Raw genomic sequence first — 23,806 nt, 5'->3', positions numbered from 1 at the left:
GGCATGAATTTCAATTGAAAGGACCATCGCAAAAAATGTAGATTTCACTGAATTATTAAAAGACTACACAAGTATGAAACCCAGAAAAATTCAGTTCATATAAATTCTTTTAATGTATGAGAAACTGGGAGCATGGGAAGACACTAACATTTTTCATTACAGTGTACAGTTGAACCCGAATTGTTTGTAATTGTGATTTTGTTAAAATTAAATGAGTACACTAGTAGGGAATTGTTTTATTTCACTAACTACAAATTCTCTGTTTTCATTTTTGTAAAATTTTAAACAGTCAAAAAAATGGCAAAGTGCAAACTTGTGTAAAAGCCAAAAAATGGGGGGGGGGCAATTTTTTTTTTGCTTGGGGCTGCAAAAAACCTAGAGCCGGCCCTGGCTTTGTAGCTGTCCTGTGCTCTGGCTGTGCCATAAGCAGTGTCTCAGTGAATAACAACAGCACAGAGAGCCAAGTGCAGAACCAACTCTGCCAGCCTCAGGACCCCCGGCGGGGGCCATGCGGGGTGGGCTGGAGGAGGCGGGGCTGGGGTGGCCCTGCCAATTCTCTTGCTGCCACAAAGTAACTCCCATGGGAGCCATCGCAGCAAGGGGCTCTGGAGAGGAGGGTGCTCAGGGATGGCCAGCCCTGTGCCAAGGTCCAACCCGCCCCTAGGGTTGCCAACCCTCCAGGATTGTCCTGGAGCCTCCAGCAATTAAAGATTAACATTAAATTAAAGGTTATGTCCCTGTGATGAAACCAGAATGGGCAACCCCACGCCCCCGACCCTCCCGGATCGGCCCGTGCTCAGCTCCTGAACTGGCTTTGCCTCCTGGAGAGAGAGATTCTGGTCTCAGTCTCCCGGGGGTAAATCCGGAGTGACTCCGCTGAAGCGAACGGGGTTCACACAGGGTGGGGGGAGCCACCAGCCGAATCCGCCCCCCACTCCCCAGGATTGCGCTGGCAGCAGGGCGGAGGGGAGGCGCGTTGCCCGTGTGCCCAGCGCAGCGCCAGCCGGCGGCAGCCGCCTCGAAGGGGCGCGCGGGCGGCCCCGGGCGGGCAGGAGGGAGGGGGCGGAGCGAGAGGCCGGCAAGGGCGGGGCCGGGGAGCGCGATGCGGGAGCGGCGTGGCGGGGACCAGCCGCGCAGTGCCGGGGACGGTGCCAGGCGCGCAGGCAGCGCGCTGACCGCCCGCGCCCGCCGCTGCTGCCCGGCACGAGGTAAGAGCGCGGGGCGGCCCCAGCCCGGGGTCGGTGCCGGGGACAGGCGGGGGGAGCCGGGCAGGGCGCCTGGCTCCGGACCCCAGCTGTGCCACTGCGGGACGGGGTTGGCAGGTGCCCCGGGCGTCGCCTTCAGCCCGCGGCTCCGGATCTTCCCCGGGGCTTCCCGTCGCTGCCCCCAGCCTTGCTCCGCGCCTCCCCAGCCTCCGGGCTGCGCGCTTGGAAAGGCTCCGGAGTTTAGCCCCCGGCTGGCCAGGCTTTGCCGGGGGCCGGCTGCGCTCCGCCGGGAGCGGAGAACGGGGCTGGGGTCCGATCGGCTGTCGGGGGTTGGAGGAGGGGGGCAGAGTAGACAGATCCCCTCGCCCACTCCTCCCCTGAAGTGAGGCGTTACAGCTGGCTTGTGCCAGCCCTACCTAGCCCAGAGGTTGCCCCTGCCGCCCCCTGCTATTTGGTCCTCCTGGGGCCACCCCCAGTGATGGGTTACCCGCAGCACAACACCCCCTTGCCACCCCCCCATGAGATCTGACAACGCCAGCAGCTTTGATGGCCCACGGACCCAGGGGCTCGACTCTTGCCAGCCAGCTCCGCTTCCAAGGGCCAGGCAGAGGGAGGCTGGGTGGAACAGACCAAGACCCTTGCAAGCTCTTTAATAGGCGGTGAAGAGACAGAAGCGCCCACAGGATGCCACTGAGCGGGGATGACGAGCCACGTGATTGTCCATGGTGCCCTCTGGGCAGGGCCGGCTCCAGGTTTTTTGCTGCCCCAAGCAAAAAAAAATTTGGCACCCCCCCTTTTTTTGGCTTTTACACACGTTTGCACTTTGCAATGTTTGTTTTTGTTTTGTTTTGTTTTGTTTCTTGACTGTTTAGAATTTTTTTAAAAAAATGAAAACAGAGAATTTGTAGTTAGTGAAATAAAACAATCCCCTACTGGTGTACTCCTTTAATTTTAACAAAATCACAATTACAAACAATTCGGGTTCAACTGTACACTGTAATGAAAAACGTTAGTGTCTTCCCGTGCACCCAGTTTCTCATACATTAAAAGAATTTATATGAACTGAATTTTTCTGGGTTTCATACTTGCGTAGTCTTTTAATAATTCAGTGAAATCTACATTTTTTGCGATGGTCCTTTCAACTGAAATTCATGCCAGTCCTGACAAACGATTGAGACATGGTGGACCTCAAGTAATTTTTTCGTCATTTCAGTTTTGAGAAACTGCGCTCACCAGAAGCCACTGATACTGGTAATGTTAAAAGACTGCGTAATGCTATCGCAGCGTTTGGAGTGAGGTTTTTGGGGCTGTACATCCCGCCTGTGGGCCCCCAGCCTGATCTCAGACCCATCCTCACCCCCGCAGAGGGGACAGTAACTGACAGAGTGGCTGGGGGGCGGGTCAGCTGTGGGGAGAGGGGCGTCCCAGGGGCGCCCGCCCAGCGCCAAGCCGCCCGGGGCAGCAGGTCCCTTACCAGCCGCGGGTCCTGCCCCGATCCCGGGCTCCCCTCCACTTGGCTCCGGCTCCTCCACCGCTTGTGACATGTGCAGTAGGGGTAGGCGGGGGGGAGGAGCCGCATCGCCCCACTCCCCCAGTGGTAGGGATCCAGGGCAGGGACCTGGTTGACTGAGCGGGGCCAGGGAAAAAAAAGGATGGCCAGGATGCCGCCCCTGGAAATGTGCAGCCCTAGGCACGTGGTTGCTTTGCTGGTGCCTAGAGCTGGTCCTGCCTCTGGAGGTGTTCGCAGGAGGCTGGAGACAGATATCTGGTCAGGCAGGGGGTGGGTGGGACTGGGGGAATCTTGGCTAGCTGGGGAAGGACTCTGCTCTTGGTACACTTTGGGACAGGGGTGGGCAAACTTTTTGGCCCAAGGGCCACATCTGTGTATGGAAATTGTATGGCAGGCCATGAATGCTCATGAAATTGGGGTTGAGGTGTGGGCGGGGGTGCAGGCTCTGGGGTGGGTCCAGAAATTAGGAGTTCAGGTTGCAAGACGGGGCTTTGGGCTGGGACAGGGAGTTGGGGTGCAGGGGTGGTGATGAGGGCTCCGGCTGGGGGTGTGGGCTCTGGAGTGGGGCTGGGAGTGCAGGAGGGTGCTCCGGGCTGGGACCAAGGGGTTAGGAGGGTGGGAGGGGGATCAGGGCTGGGGCAGGGGTGCAGGGGTGGGGATGAGGGCTCCGCCTGGGGGTGTGGGCTCTGGAGTGGGGCTGGGGGTGCAGGAGGGTGCTCCGGGCTGGGACCAAGAGGTTAGGAGGGTGGGAGGGGGATCAGGGCTGGGGCAGGGTTGTTGGGGTGCAGGGGTGGTGATGAGGGCTCCGCCTGGGGGTGTGGGCTCTGGAGTGGGGCTGGGAGTGCAGGAGGGTGCTCCGGGCTGGGACCAAGGGGTTAGGAGGGTGGGAGGGGGATCAGGGCTGGGGCAGGGGTGCAGGGGTGGGGATGAGGGCTCCGCCTGGGGGTGTGGGCTCTGGAGTGGGGCTGGGGGTGCAGGAGGGTGCTCCGGGCTGGGACCAAGGGGTTAGGAGGGTGGGAGGGGGATCAGGGCTGGGGCAGGGGGTTGGGACCCCCACTCAGGCTCCTATGTGGAGGTGCAGCTAGGCAGCTCTGCGTGCTGCCCTCTATGCAGGGGCCACCGCTGCAGCTCCCACTGACTGTGGTTCCCAGGCAATGGGAGCTGCGGGGGCAATGCTTGGGGCGGGGGCAGTGTGCGGAGTCCCCTGGCTGCCCCTATGCTTTGGAGCCGGAGGAGTACATGTCGCTGCTTCCGGGAGCCGTGCAGAGCCACAACATGCGCAGAGTGGGGCAAGCCCCCGACCCTGCTCCCTGGCTAGACTGCTGGAGCAGGGCAAGCCCCCAACCCCGCTCGCCGACAGGAGCTTGAGGGCCGGATTAAAATGTCTGAAGGGCTGGATAGTTTGCCCACCCCTGCTTTAGGACAAAGGCTCAATGGCCTGGGGTACATGGGCCCTTTAGGACTCGGGAGGCAGAAGACCTCATTCCAGGGAGTTGGAATGAACAAAGACCCAGGAAATGGGGTAATTAGCAGTTGGAAGGTGGCCTGGGACCACGACCATTTCCTGGGCCTTTGTTCATTCCAGTTCCCTGGAATGGGGTCTTCTGCCCCCTCTACTCTTAAAGGGCCATTACACCATTACACTGGGTTATGTGGGGACATGGCTGTACAGCATCTTTAGGAGTCTGGGCTAGGGTGCGATTGCCATTAAAAATAGCACCCTGATGCTGCGAAAGCAGGAGAAAGAGCCCTGGTTCTGTCAGGGGCTCGGAAGGAGGAGTCAGGTTACTTACTATCCTTTAAAAGCAGAAGGCTCTGCAAAGATGGAAGAGGAGGGCATGCCCCTTCCATTTGAGGCAAGCCAGGAGTTTATTTGCTGCTGGGTCACAAGAGGAGCGTTTCGGGGGAGGTGGGTGTTTGAGTCAATACCACCTTCGCTCTCCCCCATAATAGAACCACCAGTCCCACTTGGCACTCAGGCACCGCCTTTAAGCTGCCCATCACGGTGCTGCACAAAGGTGGGCAAGTGCCATTATCCCCACTGTACAAAGGGGGAAACTGAGGCAAGGGGGAAAGGAAGTGACTTCCCCCAAAAAAGTCAGTGGCAAAGTCAAAGCTAGAACCCAGGAGTCCTGACACCCTACCCAGTGTTGAGGCCATTAGCCCACAGCGGCCCACTCCTCTCCTTTTTCAACTCTCCCTTCCTCTCCCCCTCTATCCCCTTCCTCTGTATGCCTCCCTGTCCTCTGCCCCTGCTGGTTCTGAGGCTCCTGTCCTGGTGCTGATCCTGCCCCACTCTCACTGATCCACCTGATCCTGCTGGGGCCCAGAGATTCATGCTGGGAGGAAGGGCACCTACTGCTGCAGAGAGCAGGGCTGTGCAGCTTCTGCCCCCAGCTCCCTGCTCTAGGAAATGGCCTGGGTTGGTTCATCCCTGCACTTTACTCCCCGCGTTAGGCGCCCCTTAGCTGGTGCAGGAATATCAGAGACCCTTTCCCTCCCCACCCTGTTGCTCTCTTCCTCTTCTGGTCCCACACTATGGCAGTCAGGACTCCTGAGCTCTGTTCCTAACTGCCATTCACTCAGTGGGCAGCCTGGGGCATGTCACATCACGCCTTGATTGCCACACTTGTAAAATGGGGACAAAGGGGCCTCCTGGAGGCTCGGGTACCATGGTAGGGTGCTTGGGACAGTATCCCCCATGGGTCTGCCTGTGGCTCCGGATCCCCCTTTTCTCTGTTCATTTCTCTCCCGTCCCTCCCACTTCTCCATTCAGGCGTAGCTGTGCTTGCTGTCAGAACCAAGCACAGGCACCGCTACACCCAACCTATTAAAGCCATTAATCAGACATGGGCGGTGGGAAATACTTGGAAATCACTTCACCCAAATCCCATGTGGAAGGATGGGCCGGTGACTGGGGTGCTAGAGGGAGACCTGAGCTTAATTCTCTGCTCTGCCACAGACTCCATGTGGGACCTTGGGTGAGTCACTTAGTCTCTTTGGTGGGACAGATCAGTATTGCCCCAAATGAGGTGCTAACTAGTAACTGGGTCACTGGACTAGGGAGGGAGGAAGCGTACCTGGATATTGAAAAGGATTTAAGGGGTTGGGGGGTGTAGCCATGGCCACTGCCATGGGACACACACATGAAATGTCTGGGCACATGCTGATACAGGTGATTCTGGAGTTCTGGCTGAGAGCTGTAAACTGGGCTCTGATTTTGCTAATAACCCTGCTCAGAAGAGTGTATACAGGGCCAGGTGTGGCTCTCAGTCACTGCAATGTAAGCACACAGTAATGCTATGGTCTCTTGATTTACACAGGTGTAAGGCCGATCAGAATCTGAACCATTTAGAGGAAGATGAAATAACTGGGGACCGGCTGCATCCTCTCCCTCACCTTGTTGCACCATGGAGTTACCGTTTTTATGGAGAAACTCCAATGGGGACAAGTGTGAAACCAGTATGAGACCCCATGTGAGATAAGAATGTTACACCAGAGAGTGACAGGGCCACACCCCTTCACCTCTCCACCCCCAGGACAATAGCTATTGCTGGTGCCCAGCCCTTCCTGGGTGTTCAGGCTCTGTGACCATATCCCTCAGCTGAAATCTCTGTAAATTCATGCTGGTCTGTGGCTGCTAGGGCTGTACATGCGATGGAAGCACCCACAGCTAGAACAAGCTCCGACTCTGCTAGTTTAATTGGCTTTGTTCATGCAGGGAGATCACACTGAGCACAAATAAGGGGGCCTAGTTTTTAGCGCTGGCCATCCTGTCTTTGCAAGTCTCTCTCTCCAGCTGATCTCGCCTCCCCCAGTCTCAAATTCATTCATTTCAGCCTTTATAAAAACCCAAAGAGCCTGAACTTGGACTTTGTGTGGGAGCCAATTTCATAGGGGCTCAGAGTGAAAAGCTCCATGTTCAAATCATCAGCTCTGGAGCCCTCATTGGGAAATTTCTTCCCACTCTCATTCCTGACATGAACACACTCAAGCCGGCTGAAGTTTTTGGGACTTAAAACTCCCCCCCCCACCTCCCCAAAGAAAAAAGAGCCAGTTCAGGTTGACTGAAACACTTCACAGATTTCTGTCAAATTTGCTGAATTGTTGGGCCAAAAAAAAAATAATAAATCCCCATAGTGTCTAAACATTTTGATTTTTCAATTCATAACAATTTTGTTTTGAATTTTACTTTGATTTTGGGTTTTTTTTAAAGTTAAAAAACCTCAAAAACTGCATGAAACTGTGTGTGTGTGTTGGTTTGAATAGTGTTTTGTTTGACCCACAACGAATTGTCTCTCAATGTTTTTGGTGCGGCCCGTGAATTGAAGAAACTCAGTTATTTGCATGAACCGACATTGCAAAGGAACATCTGCACGTGCGCATGAGTGAGCCCAACTGCCCTCCTGCACAGGCCAGGACTTTTGTTTTTGCTGGTGGGTGCTCTTTTCTGCCCCCTCCCTTCTCTGCCCACTCGCCTCGGGGGTGGGCCCATGCTGTGCCACACAGCCCCTGACTCCCTATGCCCAGCGTCCCCTGGAACTGCCATGCCCAGCAGCCCCCACACACACAGACCCTTCACCACAAATGCACAGTGGCCTTCACACCACCACCCCTGCCCAGGACCCCCACACACAACCACACCACTACTGCCCAATGCACTTCCCCACAGCCCACCACCACAACTACACAGCACCCCACTCAGACCCCCTACTGCCCAGCATCCCAACACACAGACCTCCCCCAATGCCCCCCAAGACACTCCCCACTGGCCACAGCCACAGCCCCCAACACCTCCAGAGACCCACTCCCTCACACCCGGCCCCCTGGCCACACTCAGCGGCCCTGTTGGAAGGTGACGGCATCTGCCAGGTTGAGCTGGCAGCGCGGCCGGGGCCGGTCCAGTGCCAGGGCGGGGAATCACTCCGGCCTCTCGGGAGTGGCGTGATTAGCCAGGGCAGGGTCTACCCCTGCCCTGGCCGGACTCCCTCAGGACCCACTTGCCTGGAGATATGGCGCCCATACGTCCCCGTTTGGCTGGGACAGAGCTTAAAAAGGGAACTGTCCCTGCCATCCTGACTGTTTTGACAAAAACGGGCATTTATCCTGTTTGCTCTTGCCAACTGATTAGTTGGCAAGAGCAAATGAACAAATGCCCAGTTTATCAAAAAAGTCCAGTGCGCCCCCCCTAGCGGGGCATGGAGGAACATGTGCGTGGGGGGGTGGCGACACAAGATGTCAGGCAGCAGGGTTTGGGGGGTCAGCCCCAGCCAGAATGGAGCTTGGGGGGGTTAGGGGCCAGCCCCAGCCCCTGGCAGCGGTGTGGGGAGGTTGTCAGCCCCAGCTCCTGGCAGCGGTGCAGGGAGCTGGGGTGAGGGAGGGGTCAGCCCCTGTCCTGGCAGTAGCATGGGGAGCTCGGGGGGTCAGCCCCTGGCTGCGGCGTGGGGAGCTGTGGAGGAGGGGCCAGCCCCAGTGGCAGATTTAGAGTTAGTGGGGCCCTGCGCTGAACTTCATTTTTGGGGCACCTCCTTGGGACCCAGCCAAGAAAAAGAACATTCTCTCTTATCTCCCCCCGGCCCCCGTTTTTCATTCCCCCCCCATAAGTAGTAGCAAGTAAATGAAACCAAAGTGAGGTAACTTATTTTTCCACAGACCACTTGAAAATCGCTGGGGGTCTCGGCGGACCACGTAAAGACCTTTCCAAAGGTTGTTTGTACCGTTAGCTAACGAGTGTAAAGTGCTTGGGATAAGAGCCCTCTAGAAAAAACATTGGGGTGCAGGGTCTGGCCAGGACTTACGGTGCGGAGTGGGGCTCAGGGCTGGGGGTGCACGGTCTGGGAGGGAGTCAGGGTGCAGGAGCGGGCTGGGGGTTTGGGTGTGGGGTCTGGCCAGGACTTAGGGTGGGGGGGCTCAGGGCTGGGGGTGGAGAGTCTGGGAGGGAGTCAGGGTCCAGGAGCGGGCTGAGGGTTGGGGTGCAGGGTCTGGCCAGGAGCTAGAGTGAGGGAGGGGGCTCAGAGTTGGGGCAGGAGGTTGGGGTGTGGAGCGCTTCCCTGGGGCAGCTCCTGTTTGGTGCGAGGGGTGCAGGTGGGAATGGGAGGGGTGCAGGAGCTCCCGTTTGGTGCTCAGAGTGGGGGGGGGGGGCTGGATATTTGTGGGGGGTGTAGGAGCCAGGGCTGTGGTAGTGGGGGTGTGTGAGGGGGTGCAGGACTCAGGGCAGGGGGCTGGGGGCTGGGCTTGTAGGGGTGCTCCCAGCCTCCTGCCCTGAGTGGCTCATGGAAGGGGTCTGGAGAGGGAATGTGTAGGTGGAGTGTGGGGGCCCCACCTTTGCTCCGCCCTTCCCCAAGGCCCCGCCCCCACCTCTTATCCGCCTCCTCCCCCAAGCATGCTGCGGCCCCGTTCCTCCCCTTCCTCCAGGTGCGTTCCTCCCCTTCCTCCAGGAGCACCGGCAAACAGCTGTTCAGCGGCAGGCTTGGGGCAGGAACAAGGCAGGCTTGGGGAAAGAGGCGGGGGGAGCTTGGCTGCTGGTGGGGGCAGGTGGAGCCTGCCCTGCAGCAGGATCCCCAGGAGTCGGCAGGACCAAGCTTCTGCCCCCGCAGGAGAGAGTGGGGGCGGAGAAGAGCTGGCGGGCCCTTGGACTGCAGCCCAAGCAGAGCAGACTAGGCCGGGACCCCTTTGGAGCCTGGTCCCGGCTCCATGACACCGTTGTAAACCTGGTACTGCCCTTGTGGGTCACTGTAAGGGATCGAATCCAGGACCTCAAGTGCTAAAACCATGAGCCTTTAGCATGTGTGCTAAAGGAGTAGCTCTTCTAGTGAATACATATCCTAGACTTTTATCCTTTGTGCACCAGCCACTAGCGAAGGACTCATCACTCACTGAAGAGCAGGTTAGAGGTGCATGCCAAAACAAACAAACATGGGACACTCTCACATTCATGTCTAGGCCTTTCTGTCTCAGAGAGATTTGTACCAGTGTAGCTACTTCACTTATGCATTCCTGCAAACCCACAGTGTAAATGTGCTGTGCAGCTGTGAAATGGGGCTCACTCTAGTTTCAAACAGCTTCATCGGTGTGGCTACACCTGTACAATTATCCACACTATAGACTGGGGTGGCCAAACGCACTGGCCTTCCGAGCCGCATACGACAATCTTCAGAAGTTTGAGAGCTGGAGCACACCTGCTCCACTCCTGCTGAAGACCTGAACCCCGGCAGGTGCGCCCTGCAGGGCTGAAGCCCCAAGACCTTCCTCCCCCCTGGACAGACGGCCCTACCCCACCATCCCATTGCGAGACAGAGGTTCCGATCTCTCCCCCTCCCGCCCAGTCTGGTAGACGGAGAACGCGGGGGGCGGAGGAGGCTTGCAGGCCATATTTTAATGGTAAAAGAGCTGCATGTGGCTTGTGAGCCACAGTTAGGCCACCCCTGGTATAGAGAAAGCCACATCTGCCTTTCCTTCAACACGCACAGCCCATGAGAGCGGCAGATACAGCCCTATGCTTTTCTGTACTGATGCTGTTCCCCAGGTGGGGGCAGCAACACTTCAGATAGTCATAGCGCCTTCCCCAGGAAGAAACCTTGAGAGCCCATCAATTCCCTGGGCGAGGGAGAGAAAACAATGGAGAGATCTTGACTCTCTGCAGAAGTTGACAGACGGGGCACCATACCTACTGGGAATGAGATAAAGGTGGGAGACATGCTGTTGCTGCAAACAAGTTTACTGGTACAAAGGTTTGCAGAAAGGAGATAAAGGGAGCTTGTGGATTTGAAATAAGGATTACTGTTTGCAAAGTGTATCCTTGCAGGCTTCCCACAGCTCCAGTGAGGAAGGACAAGTGGCTACATTTTCTTTGCAGAAAGCATCCCACTTTAATAAGTATAGGAGATCAGCTTGTGAGATTTCAAGCTTCTGGATTTAAATGCTAGCCCCGATTCAGCCTCAAATGCCAAACCTTAATCCAGAAGCACATGTGCATGTTTCCAAGTACTATCTACACAGCACAGACACACTCCATTCTCATCATCACTCATCAGGTCTGGGGTTTATTTTAATCTCAAATAATTTCCCAGCCATTATGGCTGTGCAGAAACCCTTCCAAGGGAGCCTGGTGCAATGCTGTGCAGCCAGACAACCTCTGAGGTGTGAGCTGCCCTCTTTAGTACAACCATTAACTCTGAAACCTAATGATCACTTTAATAGCAACATGGTTGACTACTTCATTGCTGGTCCCTTTAGCAGAAACATCTCCCTACTCTGGGATAGGATAGAGGGCCACCATTTCACCCCACTCCCACACATACCCCTCAGATCTCTTCGGGGAATCAATCCCCAGGCCCTCACCCCTTCCAGTTAGATGGTCCAATTCCCATACACAATGTTACGCTTTCAGGCTGAGCAACCTGTTTTAGAAGCAGGGAAACCATACAAAACACAAACAAGAGCAAAGTTGCCGTGTGTGGGAGAGTGAGTGCCCACACCTCTATAACTCACTGCATCAGCTCAGAGCTGCCCCTATGGACAGGCCAACTCCTTTACATTCACTGTCGGAGAGAGGCATTTATAGCCCTGTGTTTTGTGGCACTACAGTTAATCTAGCAGAGCAGGGGCGGGGGAGAAGGAAAACCACACTGTGTATTTATATAGTGTAATAAAACTCCCTGGCTTTGTGAGTGTGTTGATTTACCATGAGAGTCTCATTGCTGTCTGGGAGGCAGAGCTGCTGCAGAGGCCAGTTTGCGTAGATCCCAGCTCCTCCATCCCAGAACAGGGGAGCCCTGCTTTATTTGTGCTGGGGGCAGGCAGGGCTCCCCAAGGAGATAGTCTCTCCATCGCTGTCTTTCCAGGAGCGCGCCCGGGTGTGTGCTGCAGCTTGATTCCGGATTCAGAGGCATGGGGAGAGGAATTGAGAGCAGAGGCTCGGAGACACTGGCTTTGTTAAGACAGAGCCCAGTCTCATGCCGTGTATTCTCTGAGCCAATAGTAACTAGCAGATTCTGCTGAAGAGCAGTTGGCCATAGAGTTGTTAATGGGGTCTCATCCTCCTACTCCAGTCACACAGAGTCAAGGGCTCTGGCTACTGTCTTCCTCATTAAGATCTCTTCCCTTTCCCTCTCTCTGCACCCTCCAGGTGTTCTGCATCTCCCCTGAAGGCAGGATGACAGAGCACGAGGACTTTGCCAGCCTGGCTGGGTACTGGAACGCCTCAGACAGCTCTCAGTTCAGCCCCGCCAGTGTCATCATCCCAGTCATCTTCTCCCTCATCTTCCTCCTGGGGACGGTGGGCAACAGCTTGGTGCTGGCAGTGCTGCTTCGCAACGGACAGATGGGCCACAACACCACCAACCTCTTCATCCTCAACCTCAGCCTGGCCGACTTCTTCTTCATCATCTTCTGCGTCCCCTTCCAGGCCACCATCTACTCACTGGAGGGCTGGGTCTTCGGCTCCTTCATGTGCAAGGCCGTCCACTTCTTCATCTACCTCACCATGTATGCCAGCAGCTTCACGCTGGCTGCCGTCTCAGTGGACAGGTAAGCAAGACTGAAACCTGCCATGGGGCTGCTGGGCCCTACCAGATTCCCTGTGCCTGGCCTCGAGAGCTGGGAGGCTCAGAGAATGGGGAAAAGGGGGCTCATCACCACCAGGTCAAACCCAGCTTGCACCAGAAATGACTTAATGCTGTCCCCTCTGTGGTCTGTGCCAAAAAAAACCGCACCAAATGTTGGGAATCGTCAAGAAAGGAATAGATAATAAGACAGAAAATATCATATTGCCTCTATATAAATCTCTGGTAAGCCCACACCTTACTGCATGCAGATGTGGTCACCCCATCTCAAAAAAAGATATATTGGAATTGGAAAAGGTTCAGAAAAGGGCAACAAAAATGGTTAGGGGTATGGAACGGCTTCCGTATGAGGAGAGATTAATAAGACTGGGACTTTTCAGCTGGAAAAAAGTTGACTAAGGGGGGATATGATAGAGGGCTATAAAATCATGAGTGGTATAGAGAAAGTAAATAAGGAAGTGTTATTTACTCCTTCTCATAATACAAAACCAAGGGGCCACGAAATAAAATTAATAGGTAGCAGGTTTAAAACACACACAAGAAAGTATTTTTTCATGCAACGCACTGTCAACCTCTGGAACTCCTTGCCAGAGGATGTTGTGAAAGCCAATACTATAACTGGGTTCAAAAGAGAGCTAGATAGATTCATGAAGGATAGGTCCATCAATGGCTATTAGCCAGGATGGGCAGGAATGATGTCCTTAGCCTCCATTTGCCAGAAGCTGGGATTCGGTGACAGGGCATGGATCACTTGATGATAACCTGTCTGTTCATTCTCTTTGGGGCACCTGCCATTGGCCACTGTCAGAGGACAGGATACTGGGCTTGATGGACCTTTGGTCTGACCCAGTATGGCCGTTCTTATGTTCTAAAAGGGTTGGAGGAATGTAGTACAGTTCCTGTTGGGTGTCCCCTTCACAACCCACGTTCTTACAGGCCAAGGAGGCGGAGCCACTGTGCTCTCCCCCCTAGAAGTGGCCCTGCCAGGGCAGCTGGGTAGGAAAGCTTGTGGTGCCACTGCCTGTGTTTTTCTAGAGGAAGGATGGTCTAATGGTTAGGACACTAGCCTGGAACATGGAGGACTGGATTCAATTCCCTGCTGTGCCACAGACTCCATCAGTAACCTTGGGCATATCACTTAGCAGCTCCGTTCCTCAGTTTCCCCATCTGTGCAATGGGATAGCAGCAGTGCCCTTCTTCATGGAATAAATACATTAAAGCTTATGAGGTGCTCAGCTGACATGTATTAGGGGCTAGATAAAGTGTCTAAGATAAATAGATTCTAGCTCTGTGGGTTAATAGAGGACTTGCCTTTCCACCGCTGTCAGACCATCACTGAAACACATTGACGAATGATCAGTTTAGAAGCCCCAAGATCTGTGCCAATAATACATTGCACACACGGTGCATTCAAACTGGGGGCCAAGCTCAGTTCCTGGTGTAATCAGTGACGACTCAGTTGTCTCCAGTGCAGGTGTGCCTGCTTATAACAGGGCCTAATCTGGCCCTAGCTCGGTCTAATAAGGGACCCAGTGTCATATCACAAAAATATTAGGCCAGATCCTCAGCTGGAGTAAGTCAGCCAAGCTCCCCTGACATTAGCAGAGTGATGCTGATTTACACTAGCTAGGGATCTGGCCCATTCTGCCTTAAATGCAATTCAGCGTGTACGTTCAATGCAGAATTCTGAAAGCATGGTTTGGTTCATGCTACGTATTGGGCCTGATTCTGATTTCATGTGGACATACAGCAACATAGCTCTAGTGCCTGCAGCTGAGCTGTTCCTCATGTACACCTGTGTAGCAGATCAGAATCCGGTCAGTTGGTTTGCGACAGGACATCTGCCCAGTTTTGGCTCCACTGCCCCAACTTCCCCCACTGTTTTGCACGTAGGGGTGAAGTACATGTTCTTCCTATGGATCAGGCTTTGGCTTGGTTGGATCACCTCATTTTTCCTATTTGTTACATTCACTGCAGGTGGGGGGTAAGGATGGCAAATTACCCCTGTGATTAAGAGACCCCCACACTGATATCAGGGACTGAAGATTGCAGGACTCTTGACACCGTTCTGACAATACATCGATTGGTGCGATATAAATATTTACAGATCGATCGATCGATCAGGTCCATGCCTCAGTTTCCCTATCTGTAAATTGGAAATAATGATAGTGAACTTCTTTGTAAAGCACTCTGAGATCTACTGATCTCTATAAAAGCTATATTCTATATACAGGTAATTAATGACTATTGCTATCTTACCTTACATATCACCTCTTTCCGAACTATCCCAAACTACTTCCCAAGCTATATAGGAAGCACTATTACTAATCAACTGGAATTCTTTGAGGGGGTCAACCAACATGTGGACAAGGGTGATTCAGTGGATATAGTGTACTTGGACTTTCAGAAAGCCTTTAACAAGGACCAAAGGCTCTTAAACAAAGTAGGCAGTCATTGGATAAGAGGGAAAGTCCTCTCATAGATCAGTAACTGGTTAAAAAGATAGGAAACAAAGGGTCAGTGAAGAGAGGTAAATAGTGGGGTCTCCCAAGGATCTGTATTTGCACCTATGCTGTTCAACATAATGGGAAAAACGGGTGAACGGTGAGGTGAACAAGTTTGCAGATGATACAAAATTACTCAAGATAATTAAGTCCAAAGCTGACTGCAAAGAGTTACAAAGGGATCTCACAAAACTGGATGACTGGGCAACTAAATGGCAGGTGAAATTCAAAGCAATGCACATTGGAAAACATAATCCCAATGATACATACAAAATGATATGGAAATAGCTAATTTAGACCCTTCTAGAAAGGAGTCATTGTGGATAGTTCTCTGAAAACATTCACTCAATGTGCAGTGGCAGTCAAAAAAGCTAATGGAATGTTAGGAACTTTAGGAAAGGGACAGAGAAGACAGAAAATATCATAATATAAATATATATAATATAAATCCATGGTATGCCCACACCTTGAATACTCTATGCAGTTCTGGTTACCCCATCTAAAAAGAGATTTATTAGAATTGGAAAAAGTACAAAGAAGGGCAACAAAATGATGAGGGGGATGGAACAGTTTCCATCAGAGATGAGATTAAAAAGACGGACTGTTCATCTTAGAAAAGAGACGACCAAATGGAGATATGTAGGAGAACTAGGGGTCACCCAATTATATCAATAGGTTTACAACAAACAGAAGGAAGCACTTCTTCACACAACACACAGTCAACCTGTGGAACTCGTTGCCAGGGGAGGTTGTGAAGGCCACAAGTATAATTGGGTTAAAAAAGAATTAGGTAAATTCCTGGAGGAGAGGTCCATCAATGGCTGTTAGCAAAGGTGGTCAGAGACACAACCCCATGCTCTGGATGTCCCTAAATCTCTGACTGCTTAGGGGACTGGATGACAGGGGATGGATCACTTGATAACTGCCCTGTTCAGTTCATTGCCTCACAAGCATCTGGCATTGGCCACTGTCAGAAGACAGGATACTGGGCTAGATGGATCATTGGTCTGACCCAGTATGGCCGTTTTTATGTTCACTTCACTCACCACTGAAATACCACCTCTTCTATAGGAATGCCCACAGCAGTTATTGGTATTACTGTAGTGCCAGGAACCTAGTTAGGGACCAGGATCCCATTGTGCTAGGTGCTGTCTGGGGGTAAGAAGAGAATAGCAGCATGCCCAACTGAAAAGGCAAGGGGCATTAAGATAGCCCAGAACTGGACCAGGACCTCAGGGACACAGCCCCAGCACTCCTGAAAAAGAAGCTTAGAGAACTTTGATAATCAAACGTAGCCAGGTGCTTAGTTTTATATCTGATAGTGACTGATAAATCACTCGGACCACTTCCCACAGCACTTACTGTAAGCCATCTTTGGAGGTCTCCCACCCAAGTACTGGCTCAAAGCTGACCCCAGGTAGCTTGTGAGATCAGACTGAAGCCTAACATGAGGGGATATGGCTGATGGTACTTCACTGCAGATGGAAAGTAGGAGTTCAAGGAGTTGCAGTGGGAGACGGCATCTCTCCAGCTAGCTCAGATCCAGGGACAGTCTCTGAAAACCCCTACAGCTCCCCAGCATGCGCCCTGGCACAGCGTTCTGCCCACCTGGTTTCAGCTTATTCTCCACCTCTCCTGCTGCATACTATTGCTGCTGAAGAACGTGGTTGTGTTCCACCCAAGAGGTGGCTGCACTTCAGCACAGGATGAAGCCATCCTTGTACCTCGTCTGGGAAGTGCTTTTGGAGCTTTCCAGATGGACGGTACAGCAGAGACACGCTATGCTACTGCTTGGGGTGACCCTTTGTGCTGGCTGAGTTATTGTCTTGGGCTGTCGCCTGCGCTCTGTTGCCAGGGATGAACTCCTAAGGCACAGCGCGTGGCAATGAGCATTGGTCCCTGCTTGATGAGGACAGGCTTAGACTGGAGCAGTGAAGGGCTTGTGCCTGCATTGACAGCTACTCCCCCTTCCCTGCAGTCTCCTGTCCACAAGTCAGCTAGGATCCCAGCTGTCTCCCTTCCTAGCTGTCACCCGCACCAGGGACCCCGCAGGGACTGTCACACCAAACATGTTTCAGCTCTCCTGGGGTGCTGCAGACAGATGTTCCCACTCGGCCGCTCTCCCTACTGATGCGTGTGAGGGAGCTGGGCTCAGCGCTTCTCCTGCATGCCGCTCTGCTCTTTCAGCCTCCCGGCGCCTGCTGGAGAGCCAGGAGCAGCACTTTGCATTGTGTGGTTTAACCTGGAGGTGCGCTGGTGCAGCGCCAGGGGAGGACAGGCAGGCAGCAAAGTGTTGCTAGGACATTTATCAGCCCCAGAAACCAGCCCAACACTGAGAGCAAGAGTCATCATTTTTGGGACCTCCAGCTCCCCATCTCTGGGCCAGCACAGTCAAGGCCCCAATGAGCAGATCTGCCTACCTCTGGGCCAGATCCAAACCCCATGGAGATCAATGGAACGACTCTCATTGACCTCCTTTGGCTGTCAATTGTGACCCATATCCCTACACCCATCCCTGGAGTGTCCAACAACTTAAGGATCCCAAAGGCCTCAAACCAAGGCTCAGGGCTGGGCCTGAGTTTGATGAGATCCCAGCCTCAGTCTCAGCCAGGCAGAGGCACAAGCTCTTCCTTTCAGCGGGGGAGGGACCCTGTGTCAGCATGGGCTGCCATTTGAGGGGTTTGGCCCTGCCCTCCCCTGCTCCAGCTGGGTGTGGGAGAGCTATGGAGGGAACGTGCTCCATCCCTGGGGAGAGAGAGCATCGTGCATTACTCCTGAGTGGCCTCCCCAACCTCACCTCTCTGGCCAGTGGTCAGGGAACTGGGCCAAGCCTTCTGTCTGGAGGGAGGGGAAGGAACCTGGGTTAGAAAAATACTGCTGTCCAGGAAGAATCCCATGAGGAATCAAATGCTGCCCTACACAGGGCCGTATTCTGAATGGGTTAAGAGGGTTCGGCAGGGTGAGGACCCTTCCTTAGTGATGTCACACCCATTTGCTGAGGCTGGATGGAGGCAGAAGGGGAGAGAGGGAACCACTGCCACAGGACAGCAGGAATCCCACAGCAACTGCGTGTCCAAGGCAGAGTCCTCCACACCCCTAGCTACTGCCCGTTTGTTTTCATCTGCAGGTACCTGGCCATCCGCTACCCACTGCGCTCCCGGGAACTGCGGACCCCCTGCAATGCGGTTGCCGCCTTGGCTGTGATCTGGGGCCTCTCTGTGGTCTTCGCTGGTCCATACCTGAGCTACTACGACCTGATCGAGTGGGAGTCCAGCTACATCTGCATGCCCGGCTGGGAAGAGTGGAAGCGCAAGATCATAGACACCAGCACGTTTGCCTTCGGCTATGTGATCCCCGTGCTGATCGTCAGCCTCTCCTACACCAGGACCATCAAGTACTTGTGGACGGCCGTGGACCCCCTGGAGGATATGTCAGAGTCCAGGAAGGCCAAGCGGAAGGTGACCAAGATGATCATCATAGTGACCATCCTCTTCTGTCTGTGCTGGCTGCCCTACCATGTGGTGATCCTGCGCTACCTCTATGGGGACTTCCCCTTCAACCAGGCCACCTATGCCTTCCGGCTGCTCTCCCACTGCATGGCCTACGCCAACTCCTGCCTCAACCCCATTGTCTATGCCCTGGTCTCCAAGCACTTCCGCAAGGGCTTCAAGAAGGTCTTCAGCTGCCTCCTGAGGAAGAAAGCCCGCAACAAGGTCCATGTGGTGCATGCTGCCCACACGGTGCCTGGCTTCGAGGCGGGCTCCACTGAGGTATCCCAGATGAACGAGGAGAACAACGGGCAGCAGGACGGGTGCGAGCTGGATGCAGGATCCCTCTTGGTCCAGTCGGGCTCCTCCAGGCCCCTTCACCTCTCCTAGCAGCGAGGTTCCATCCTCTTGGGCAGCTGTGCTGTGTTGCCAGTGGCAGGGAGAGGCCTCCCCTTCTCGCTGGATGATGGAGAGGACACGAGGGACAGCCCCAGAGAATCCTACTCCTAACCCTGGACTTACATTTCTCCTGGCATGCCACAGGCCTGTTGTTCTCCCGAGCCCCCAGACAGCATGCGAGAATGGGCCTGCCCGTGGGAGGGAACAGACCCCAGCTCACACCGGAGCCACAGCCCTGCTAGACTAAAGCTCATTGGACCCAGTCTTTGCGAATGGAGCAGAGACCAGCAGCACCAACCCAGCTCTGATTGTGTCTGGGTTGGCTGCCAGTGCTCCCGGCTCCTTAATACCAGCTAACGCCCATCACTGCCTTGCTCTAGTGTAGTCCTGTCTAGGCAGTCCTGCTTTTTGCCTCATTTATGTGGCTTCTCGGGGTTAAAACATCCCCTCCCATCTCTAGCTCATGACACAGTGTCTGGAGGCAGATTCCCAACCCTCTGATCCATCTGTCACAGGTGAGGGGCATTGCTCAGAGAGGAGAGCACAGAAACACAGCAGGCAAAGCTGCCTGGGCCTGCTCTGTCCATCTTTCAAACATGCCCTGAGGGAACAAAGAGGGTTGGCCCATCCCTCAGCCTCTGCTTGGGGCACTGTTTTGTACCACTCCATTTGCCATGTGCATTTGCAACTGCCCCACTGACTTCATTGTACCAGCCACGTGCTTGTCCCTTTGCTCCCAGGACCTTGGCCACGTGCTCGTCTTTTGATCCATGATACCAGCCCACCTACTCCCCCATCCGCTCTGTGCTGCCCACCATGTGCGTGGTGTTCACCTTGCAATACCTGACACAAGGTCACCACCTGACACTGTCCCAGGTCTAGGTGCTGGGAGCATCATCAGAGCACAGCCCTTGTGTGTGAGCTGCTCGTCTCCCCTGCGCTCACTGTGCGACCTTCATCAGCACTTGTGTTCCGCATAGCAGGGGGGACCATAGCATGCAGACAGTCCGGCAATCTATGCTGGTTTATTGACTATGCCATGGCCAAGCCAGTCACCATAACGGGAGTGTCCTTAAAGCAAGTTGTATTCACGGCATGGGTGCACGGCTGCCTGTGCGCGTCTGCTTCTGGTGCTCACTGTTCTAGTGTAAGGGGCTCTCCTTCACACATGGAGCACTGGGGTCTGCGTGAGGGAGACGGAGCTGTACATACTGTAGAGGTGTCTTTCTAACCCCCGGCAAATAAATATGTTTTCCTAATTTGGAAAGCAACAGGGCCTTTGTCAATATTTCTTGTGGGATGGGCCCCAGCTGCAAAATCCAAACCTGGGTTTGGCTCCCAGAAGGTAAAAAGGAAAACAGGAGACGACCTTTTGAGCACTGGATCAGCCTCTTCCCCTCCACCCCATTCCTCTCCACCCAGCTCCCAGGAGTGCTAGATCCCTGGGCAGGCAGCCCAGGGGGTAGGGAATAGATGGCACTGCTTTGTGAGAACCCTGTGCTTGGCCCATGCCATGTTGTGTGGATCAACCCCTCCCTGGCCCCCACAGCACATGGCAAAGCGCCTTCCTCAGATCAAAGACTTTTCAGTCTCCTGCCAGCCTTCACCTGTGCAAAGTGCAGAGTGCACCAGGCTAGCAGACACCTGCAGGGCCACCTCCTCACCTGGTGTAAATCAGAGCTCTGCTGAGCTACACCAGCTGAGGATCTGGCCCATTGGCTCTGCTATCCACCCAGCCCTTCATCCTCTGGCTACAGCTCACTTGCCTTCCTGACACAAACACAGTTAGCTGACAACCTGGTTGACAGCCAGGGAAAGCTGGCTCTAGATCCCATGAAGGAGTCGATGGGATGGGCAGGATAGAGGATCCCAGGGTTGAGGTGTTCACGCAGGACCCTGGCTGTTCGAGCTCAGGAGGGGGGTGCAATCACAAAGCTCAAGGGGGTTGCGGACAGCAGTTGTTGGAGCAGGAGGGGGTGTTGCCAGCTGCTTTCTTTCCCTGTTTCTTGGATGCCATAAATCATGGTCACCCCAAACATCAAAGAGCCAATTGCAGCAGCACCTTCTGTGCAGCATGGTGGGAACTGGTGCAGAGGCCTCTGGGGCACTCCGAAGGTGGAGCAAGTGAGAGTTAATCAAAGTGGGGTCATCTTATAATTGGGGGAAAGACACCCAGAAAGGAGAAGGGTCAATGGCAGAGGTGGGACTAGAGCCCATATCTCCCAACTCCCAATATTGGGCTAACCCAGGTGCCGTTCAAAGCCATGAGGGGACCATTTCCCTTCTGCAAATGGGTTGTCCGCTGATTCGACTGCCAGACCATTCACCCCTTCCCCCGCCTCCCCCCCCAGCAGGACAGGGCCTCTCCTGTGCCATGGCCCCTCCACTCCACATGGTTACGGACTGCGAAGGGAAGGCAGAGAAGAAAGCCCCAGACGAACGAGAACGAGGCCAGCCGACAGAGAGGGGCCATGTGCCACGGAAGGCACACTGCTGGCAAGCGCTTGGTGAAAGAGAGCAGAGAGAAAGGCAGGGCAGGCGCAGTAATTACTCCAGTTGGCTGGTACTGTCATGCAGGCCCCGTGACAGTCGCACACACTCCTTACCACCACTTGAGGAGAGAGCAGTGGTAATTGGGTCAGCAGCGGTGAGAGATGAAGGGTCCCTCCTCAGCATCAGACCAGAGCTGCTGGCAGTGTGCAGATGCCTCTCCCTCTTAGTTCACCATCCTGTTAAAACAGTCAAGCACGGTGCAGTTCAGAAAGCAGCCGAGCCCCAGTGCAAAGCCCCGCTCGCGCCTGCTGGTCCCAACAGGCTGTGGAACAGAGCAGCCAGACGAGCACCACACTGCATCCTTCCGCTGAGCCCAGCAGCAACCAGCGGGGGCTGCTGGCATTCAACTGAGGATGTCACAGCGCCGCTGTCCTTCAACAGCCTGTGTCCCCCCCCCCGTTCCAGACAGTCACATGCACACGCACACCCCCCAAGTCACACTGCACCACACACAATGGATCCCCTTCACCCTGACAAACGCATACCTACACCACTGCCCCCGGCTCTCACCTCCTTCACACAGGAGGGGCCTGGGCCTGCCAAAACATACACTGTGCCCCTGTGCACATAGCCACAGTCACACACCCACAGAGGGACGCTAGAGACGGACACTATACAAACCCATTCATGCACCAGCACCCTGATGTATGTCCACAGGCAACCTGCCCCTCACCTCTGCAGGTAATATGCAACACGCCCTGAAAAACTACCCATGCAGAGAGTGGCACCTGCCAACACTTGGAAACATGCACACACACACCGCACCAAAACCCAGCTCCTTCGCGACCTAGGAATAGTACTTCCAGCTAGTCAACCATCCCCCCACGGCATACGGAGAGACACCCAGCACCAGTCTGCTCCTTATACACATGCCTGTGGTGTCAGGCATGCAGCACAAACGGAGCCCATTGCAGACCTCAGCATCTCTCCTTGCAACACTCCTGGGCATCGCAATGGTGCCTCGTTGCTTCAGCCCCACTCCAGAAGATTCTTGCACCCTCACCTGTGCCGTCTGATCAGCATCTCTCTCTTGGTTGGCCTGTCTCCTTTGCCCTTCTCTTCAAAACACTCAGGGGGTTTCACTCCAATCCCTCACAAACACAGCTACTGATATTTAACCCCTCACCACCTGCAAAATCCGCTCCTTTCATTTCCCCCGGTTTGCTACCCCTGCAGATTTTGTCAAAGCCCCTCGGAGGGTCAGAGAGAAGCAGGTGCTCAAGAGCAATGGGAACTGCTAGTGTTTGGTCTGTATGAGATTCACCCCAGCACAAAGCTTGTGACCACAGGACTCCAGTGGTGTGGCTGGGCCCCTGCCCCGGGGAGGATTTCTCCCTCCCAGGAGCACAGGGCTATGAAAGATCAATATCCACTGAACTGGGCTCTCAGAGATGGTGCTGAAAGCCCTCGGCACCCCCATATTATAATGGTATTTATGAGTACAGGCCAACACTCAGCACAATTCAACCTGCCTCTGCTGGGGGAGAGGTGCCCGGGGATTCTTTTGACATACAGACGTTAGGGTTTCTCTTGGCAGAAAGGCTAATTAAACAGCTGATAAATATTAATAACACCAGGTTCCCAGAGAGGGTACAACTGGGTCCAAGAGATTTATTAGGAGTCAGCTGCTTTATGGATTGGAAAGATGTAAATGGTGTGGCTCCGGAACCAAGAGCTGCTTGGTGACCTCTCCAGATTCCTTTTTGTTTTTGCAAACGTGCCCCCCCTCCCCCCCCCAGGCAGAGGTGTCTCCACAGCAAACTGCACAGTCAAGTCGCTTTAATTAACTGATCGGCAGCTTGTAGAGACAACCCAGAGCTGCTGGGTAAAGATACGGAGCAGTGCTTCAGGAGGCACTTTATTACAGAGCTGCTCAGAAGCTCCCTAGTTAAAGCTGAAACCCACTCCAGGCCCTATAGAGTCATCTTCCCTCTAGCTTGGGGGGGAGAAAGAGGGAGGGGAACGAAAACTCCCACCTTTGAGCTCAATAAATGTTCTGGCTCCTCCCACGCCATCGGACTATTGCTGGGCAGAGTTGGCAGGAAGTTACTCCAGAGGCAAGTGACGAACCCTTCTGCCAAGTGGAGTTGGCAGCAATAAGGGCCAGGGTCAATACCTAAGGGTTCCTTTTGACCTCACAACCCAGAACCGGCTCAAGCCCCAACCCAGTAAAACTAAACACCAACCCTGGGCACCACCAAGAGGCAATACTTCCCCTCTCACAAGCACCAAGTCTGTGTAGGGAAAAGAAAACTTTTAATAAAAGGGGAAAGGAGCCCAGCATTAATTTGGGAAAACACCACAAGCATGATTCGAAGACAAGTGACCAGAGTACGCTGGGCAGCATCCTTTGCCTCAGTCTCTCACCTGGTGGTGTGAAAGTCTGACAAACAACTGTTCCTTTCACACACTACTCCCCTCTCCCTCCACTGCACCCCACTCACAGTTGTTGCCCTTGGTCAGTGACAACCCAGAGTTCAGAGGTGCGTTCACATGTGTTCACCTCCCACCCCAGGAGGGGGGGTAGAAAAGGCGTCAAGCAATGCCTTAGCGGCTGCTGCCTCAGCGTTTTCTGCGTCGGCCG

At 54.2% G+C, this 23,806-nt stretch overlaps 1 protein-coding gene across 4 annotated transcripts; it reads left to right on the top strand.

Annotated features, from left to right (window-relative positions):
- Nucleotides 1-1,077: 1,077 nt before the first annotated feature.
- Nucleotides 1,078-19,939, top strand: LOC102945093 (galanin receptor 2b). 4 transcript variants are annotated; one of them, XM_037910822.2, is made up of 5 exons: nucleotides 1,120-1,208; nucleotides 7,047-7,151; nucleotides 8,368-8,421; nucleotides 11,843-12,243; nucleotides 17,910-19,939. In XM_037910822.2, exons 4-5 carry the CDS (start codon nucleotides 11,870-11,872, stop codon nucleotides 18,658-18,660), a joined length of 1,125 nt encoding a protein of 374 aa, XP_037766750.1. In that variant the 5' UTR covers nucleotides 1,120-1,208; nucleotides 7,047-7,151; nucleotides 8,368-8,421; nucleotides 11,843-11,869; the 3' UTR covers nucleotides 18,661-19,939. The 4 variants fall into 4 exon arrangements, with proteins under 4 accessions (XP_037766749.1, XP_037766750.1, XP_037766752.1 ...); XM_037910824.2 differs by lacking the exon at nucleotides 8,368-8,421; XM_043523479.1 differs by lacking the exon at nucleotides 1,120-1,208 and having other exon boundaries at nucleotides 7,059-7,151; nucleotides 8,368-8,424.
- The last annotated feature ends 3,867 nt before the right edge of the window (nucleotides 19,940-23,806 follow it).

This window comes from Chelonia mydas, chromosome 10, assembly GCF_015237465.2.
Source record: "Chelonia mydas isolate rCheMyd1 chromosome 10, rCheMyd1.pri.v2, whole genome shotgun sequence".
NCBI classification, from domain to species: Eukaryota; Metazoa; Chordata; order Testudines; family Cheloniidae; genus Chelonia; species Chelonia mydas.
The sequence above is the reverse complement of the archived record's forward strand: the minus strand, read 5'-3'. Positions and strand labels throughout refer to the sequence as shown.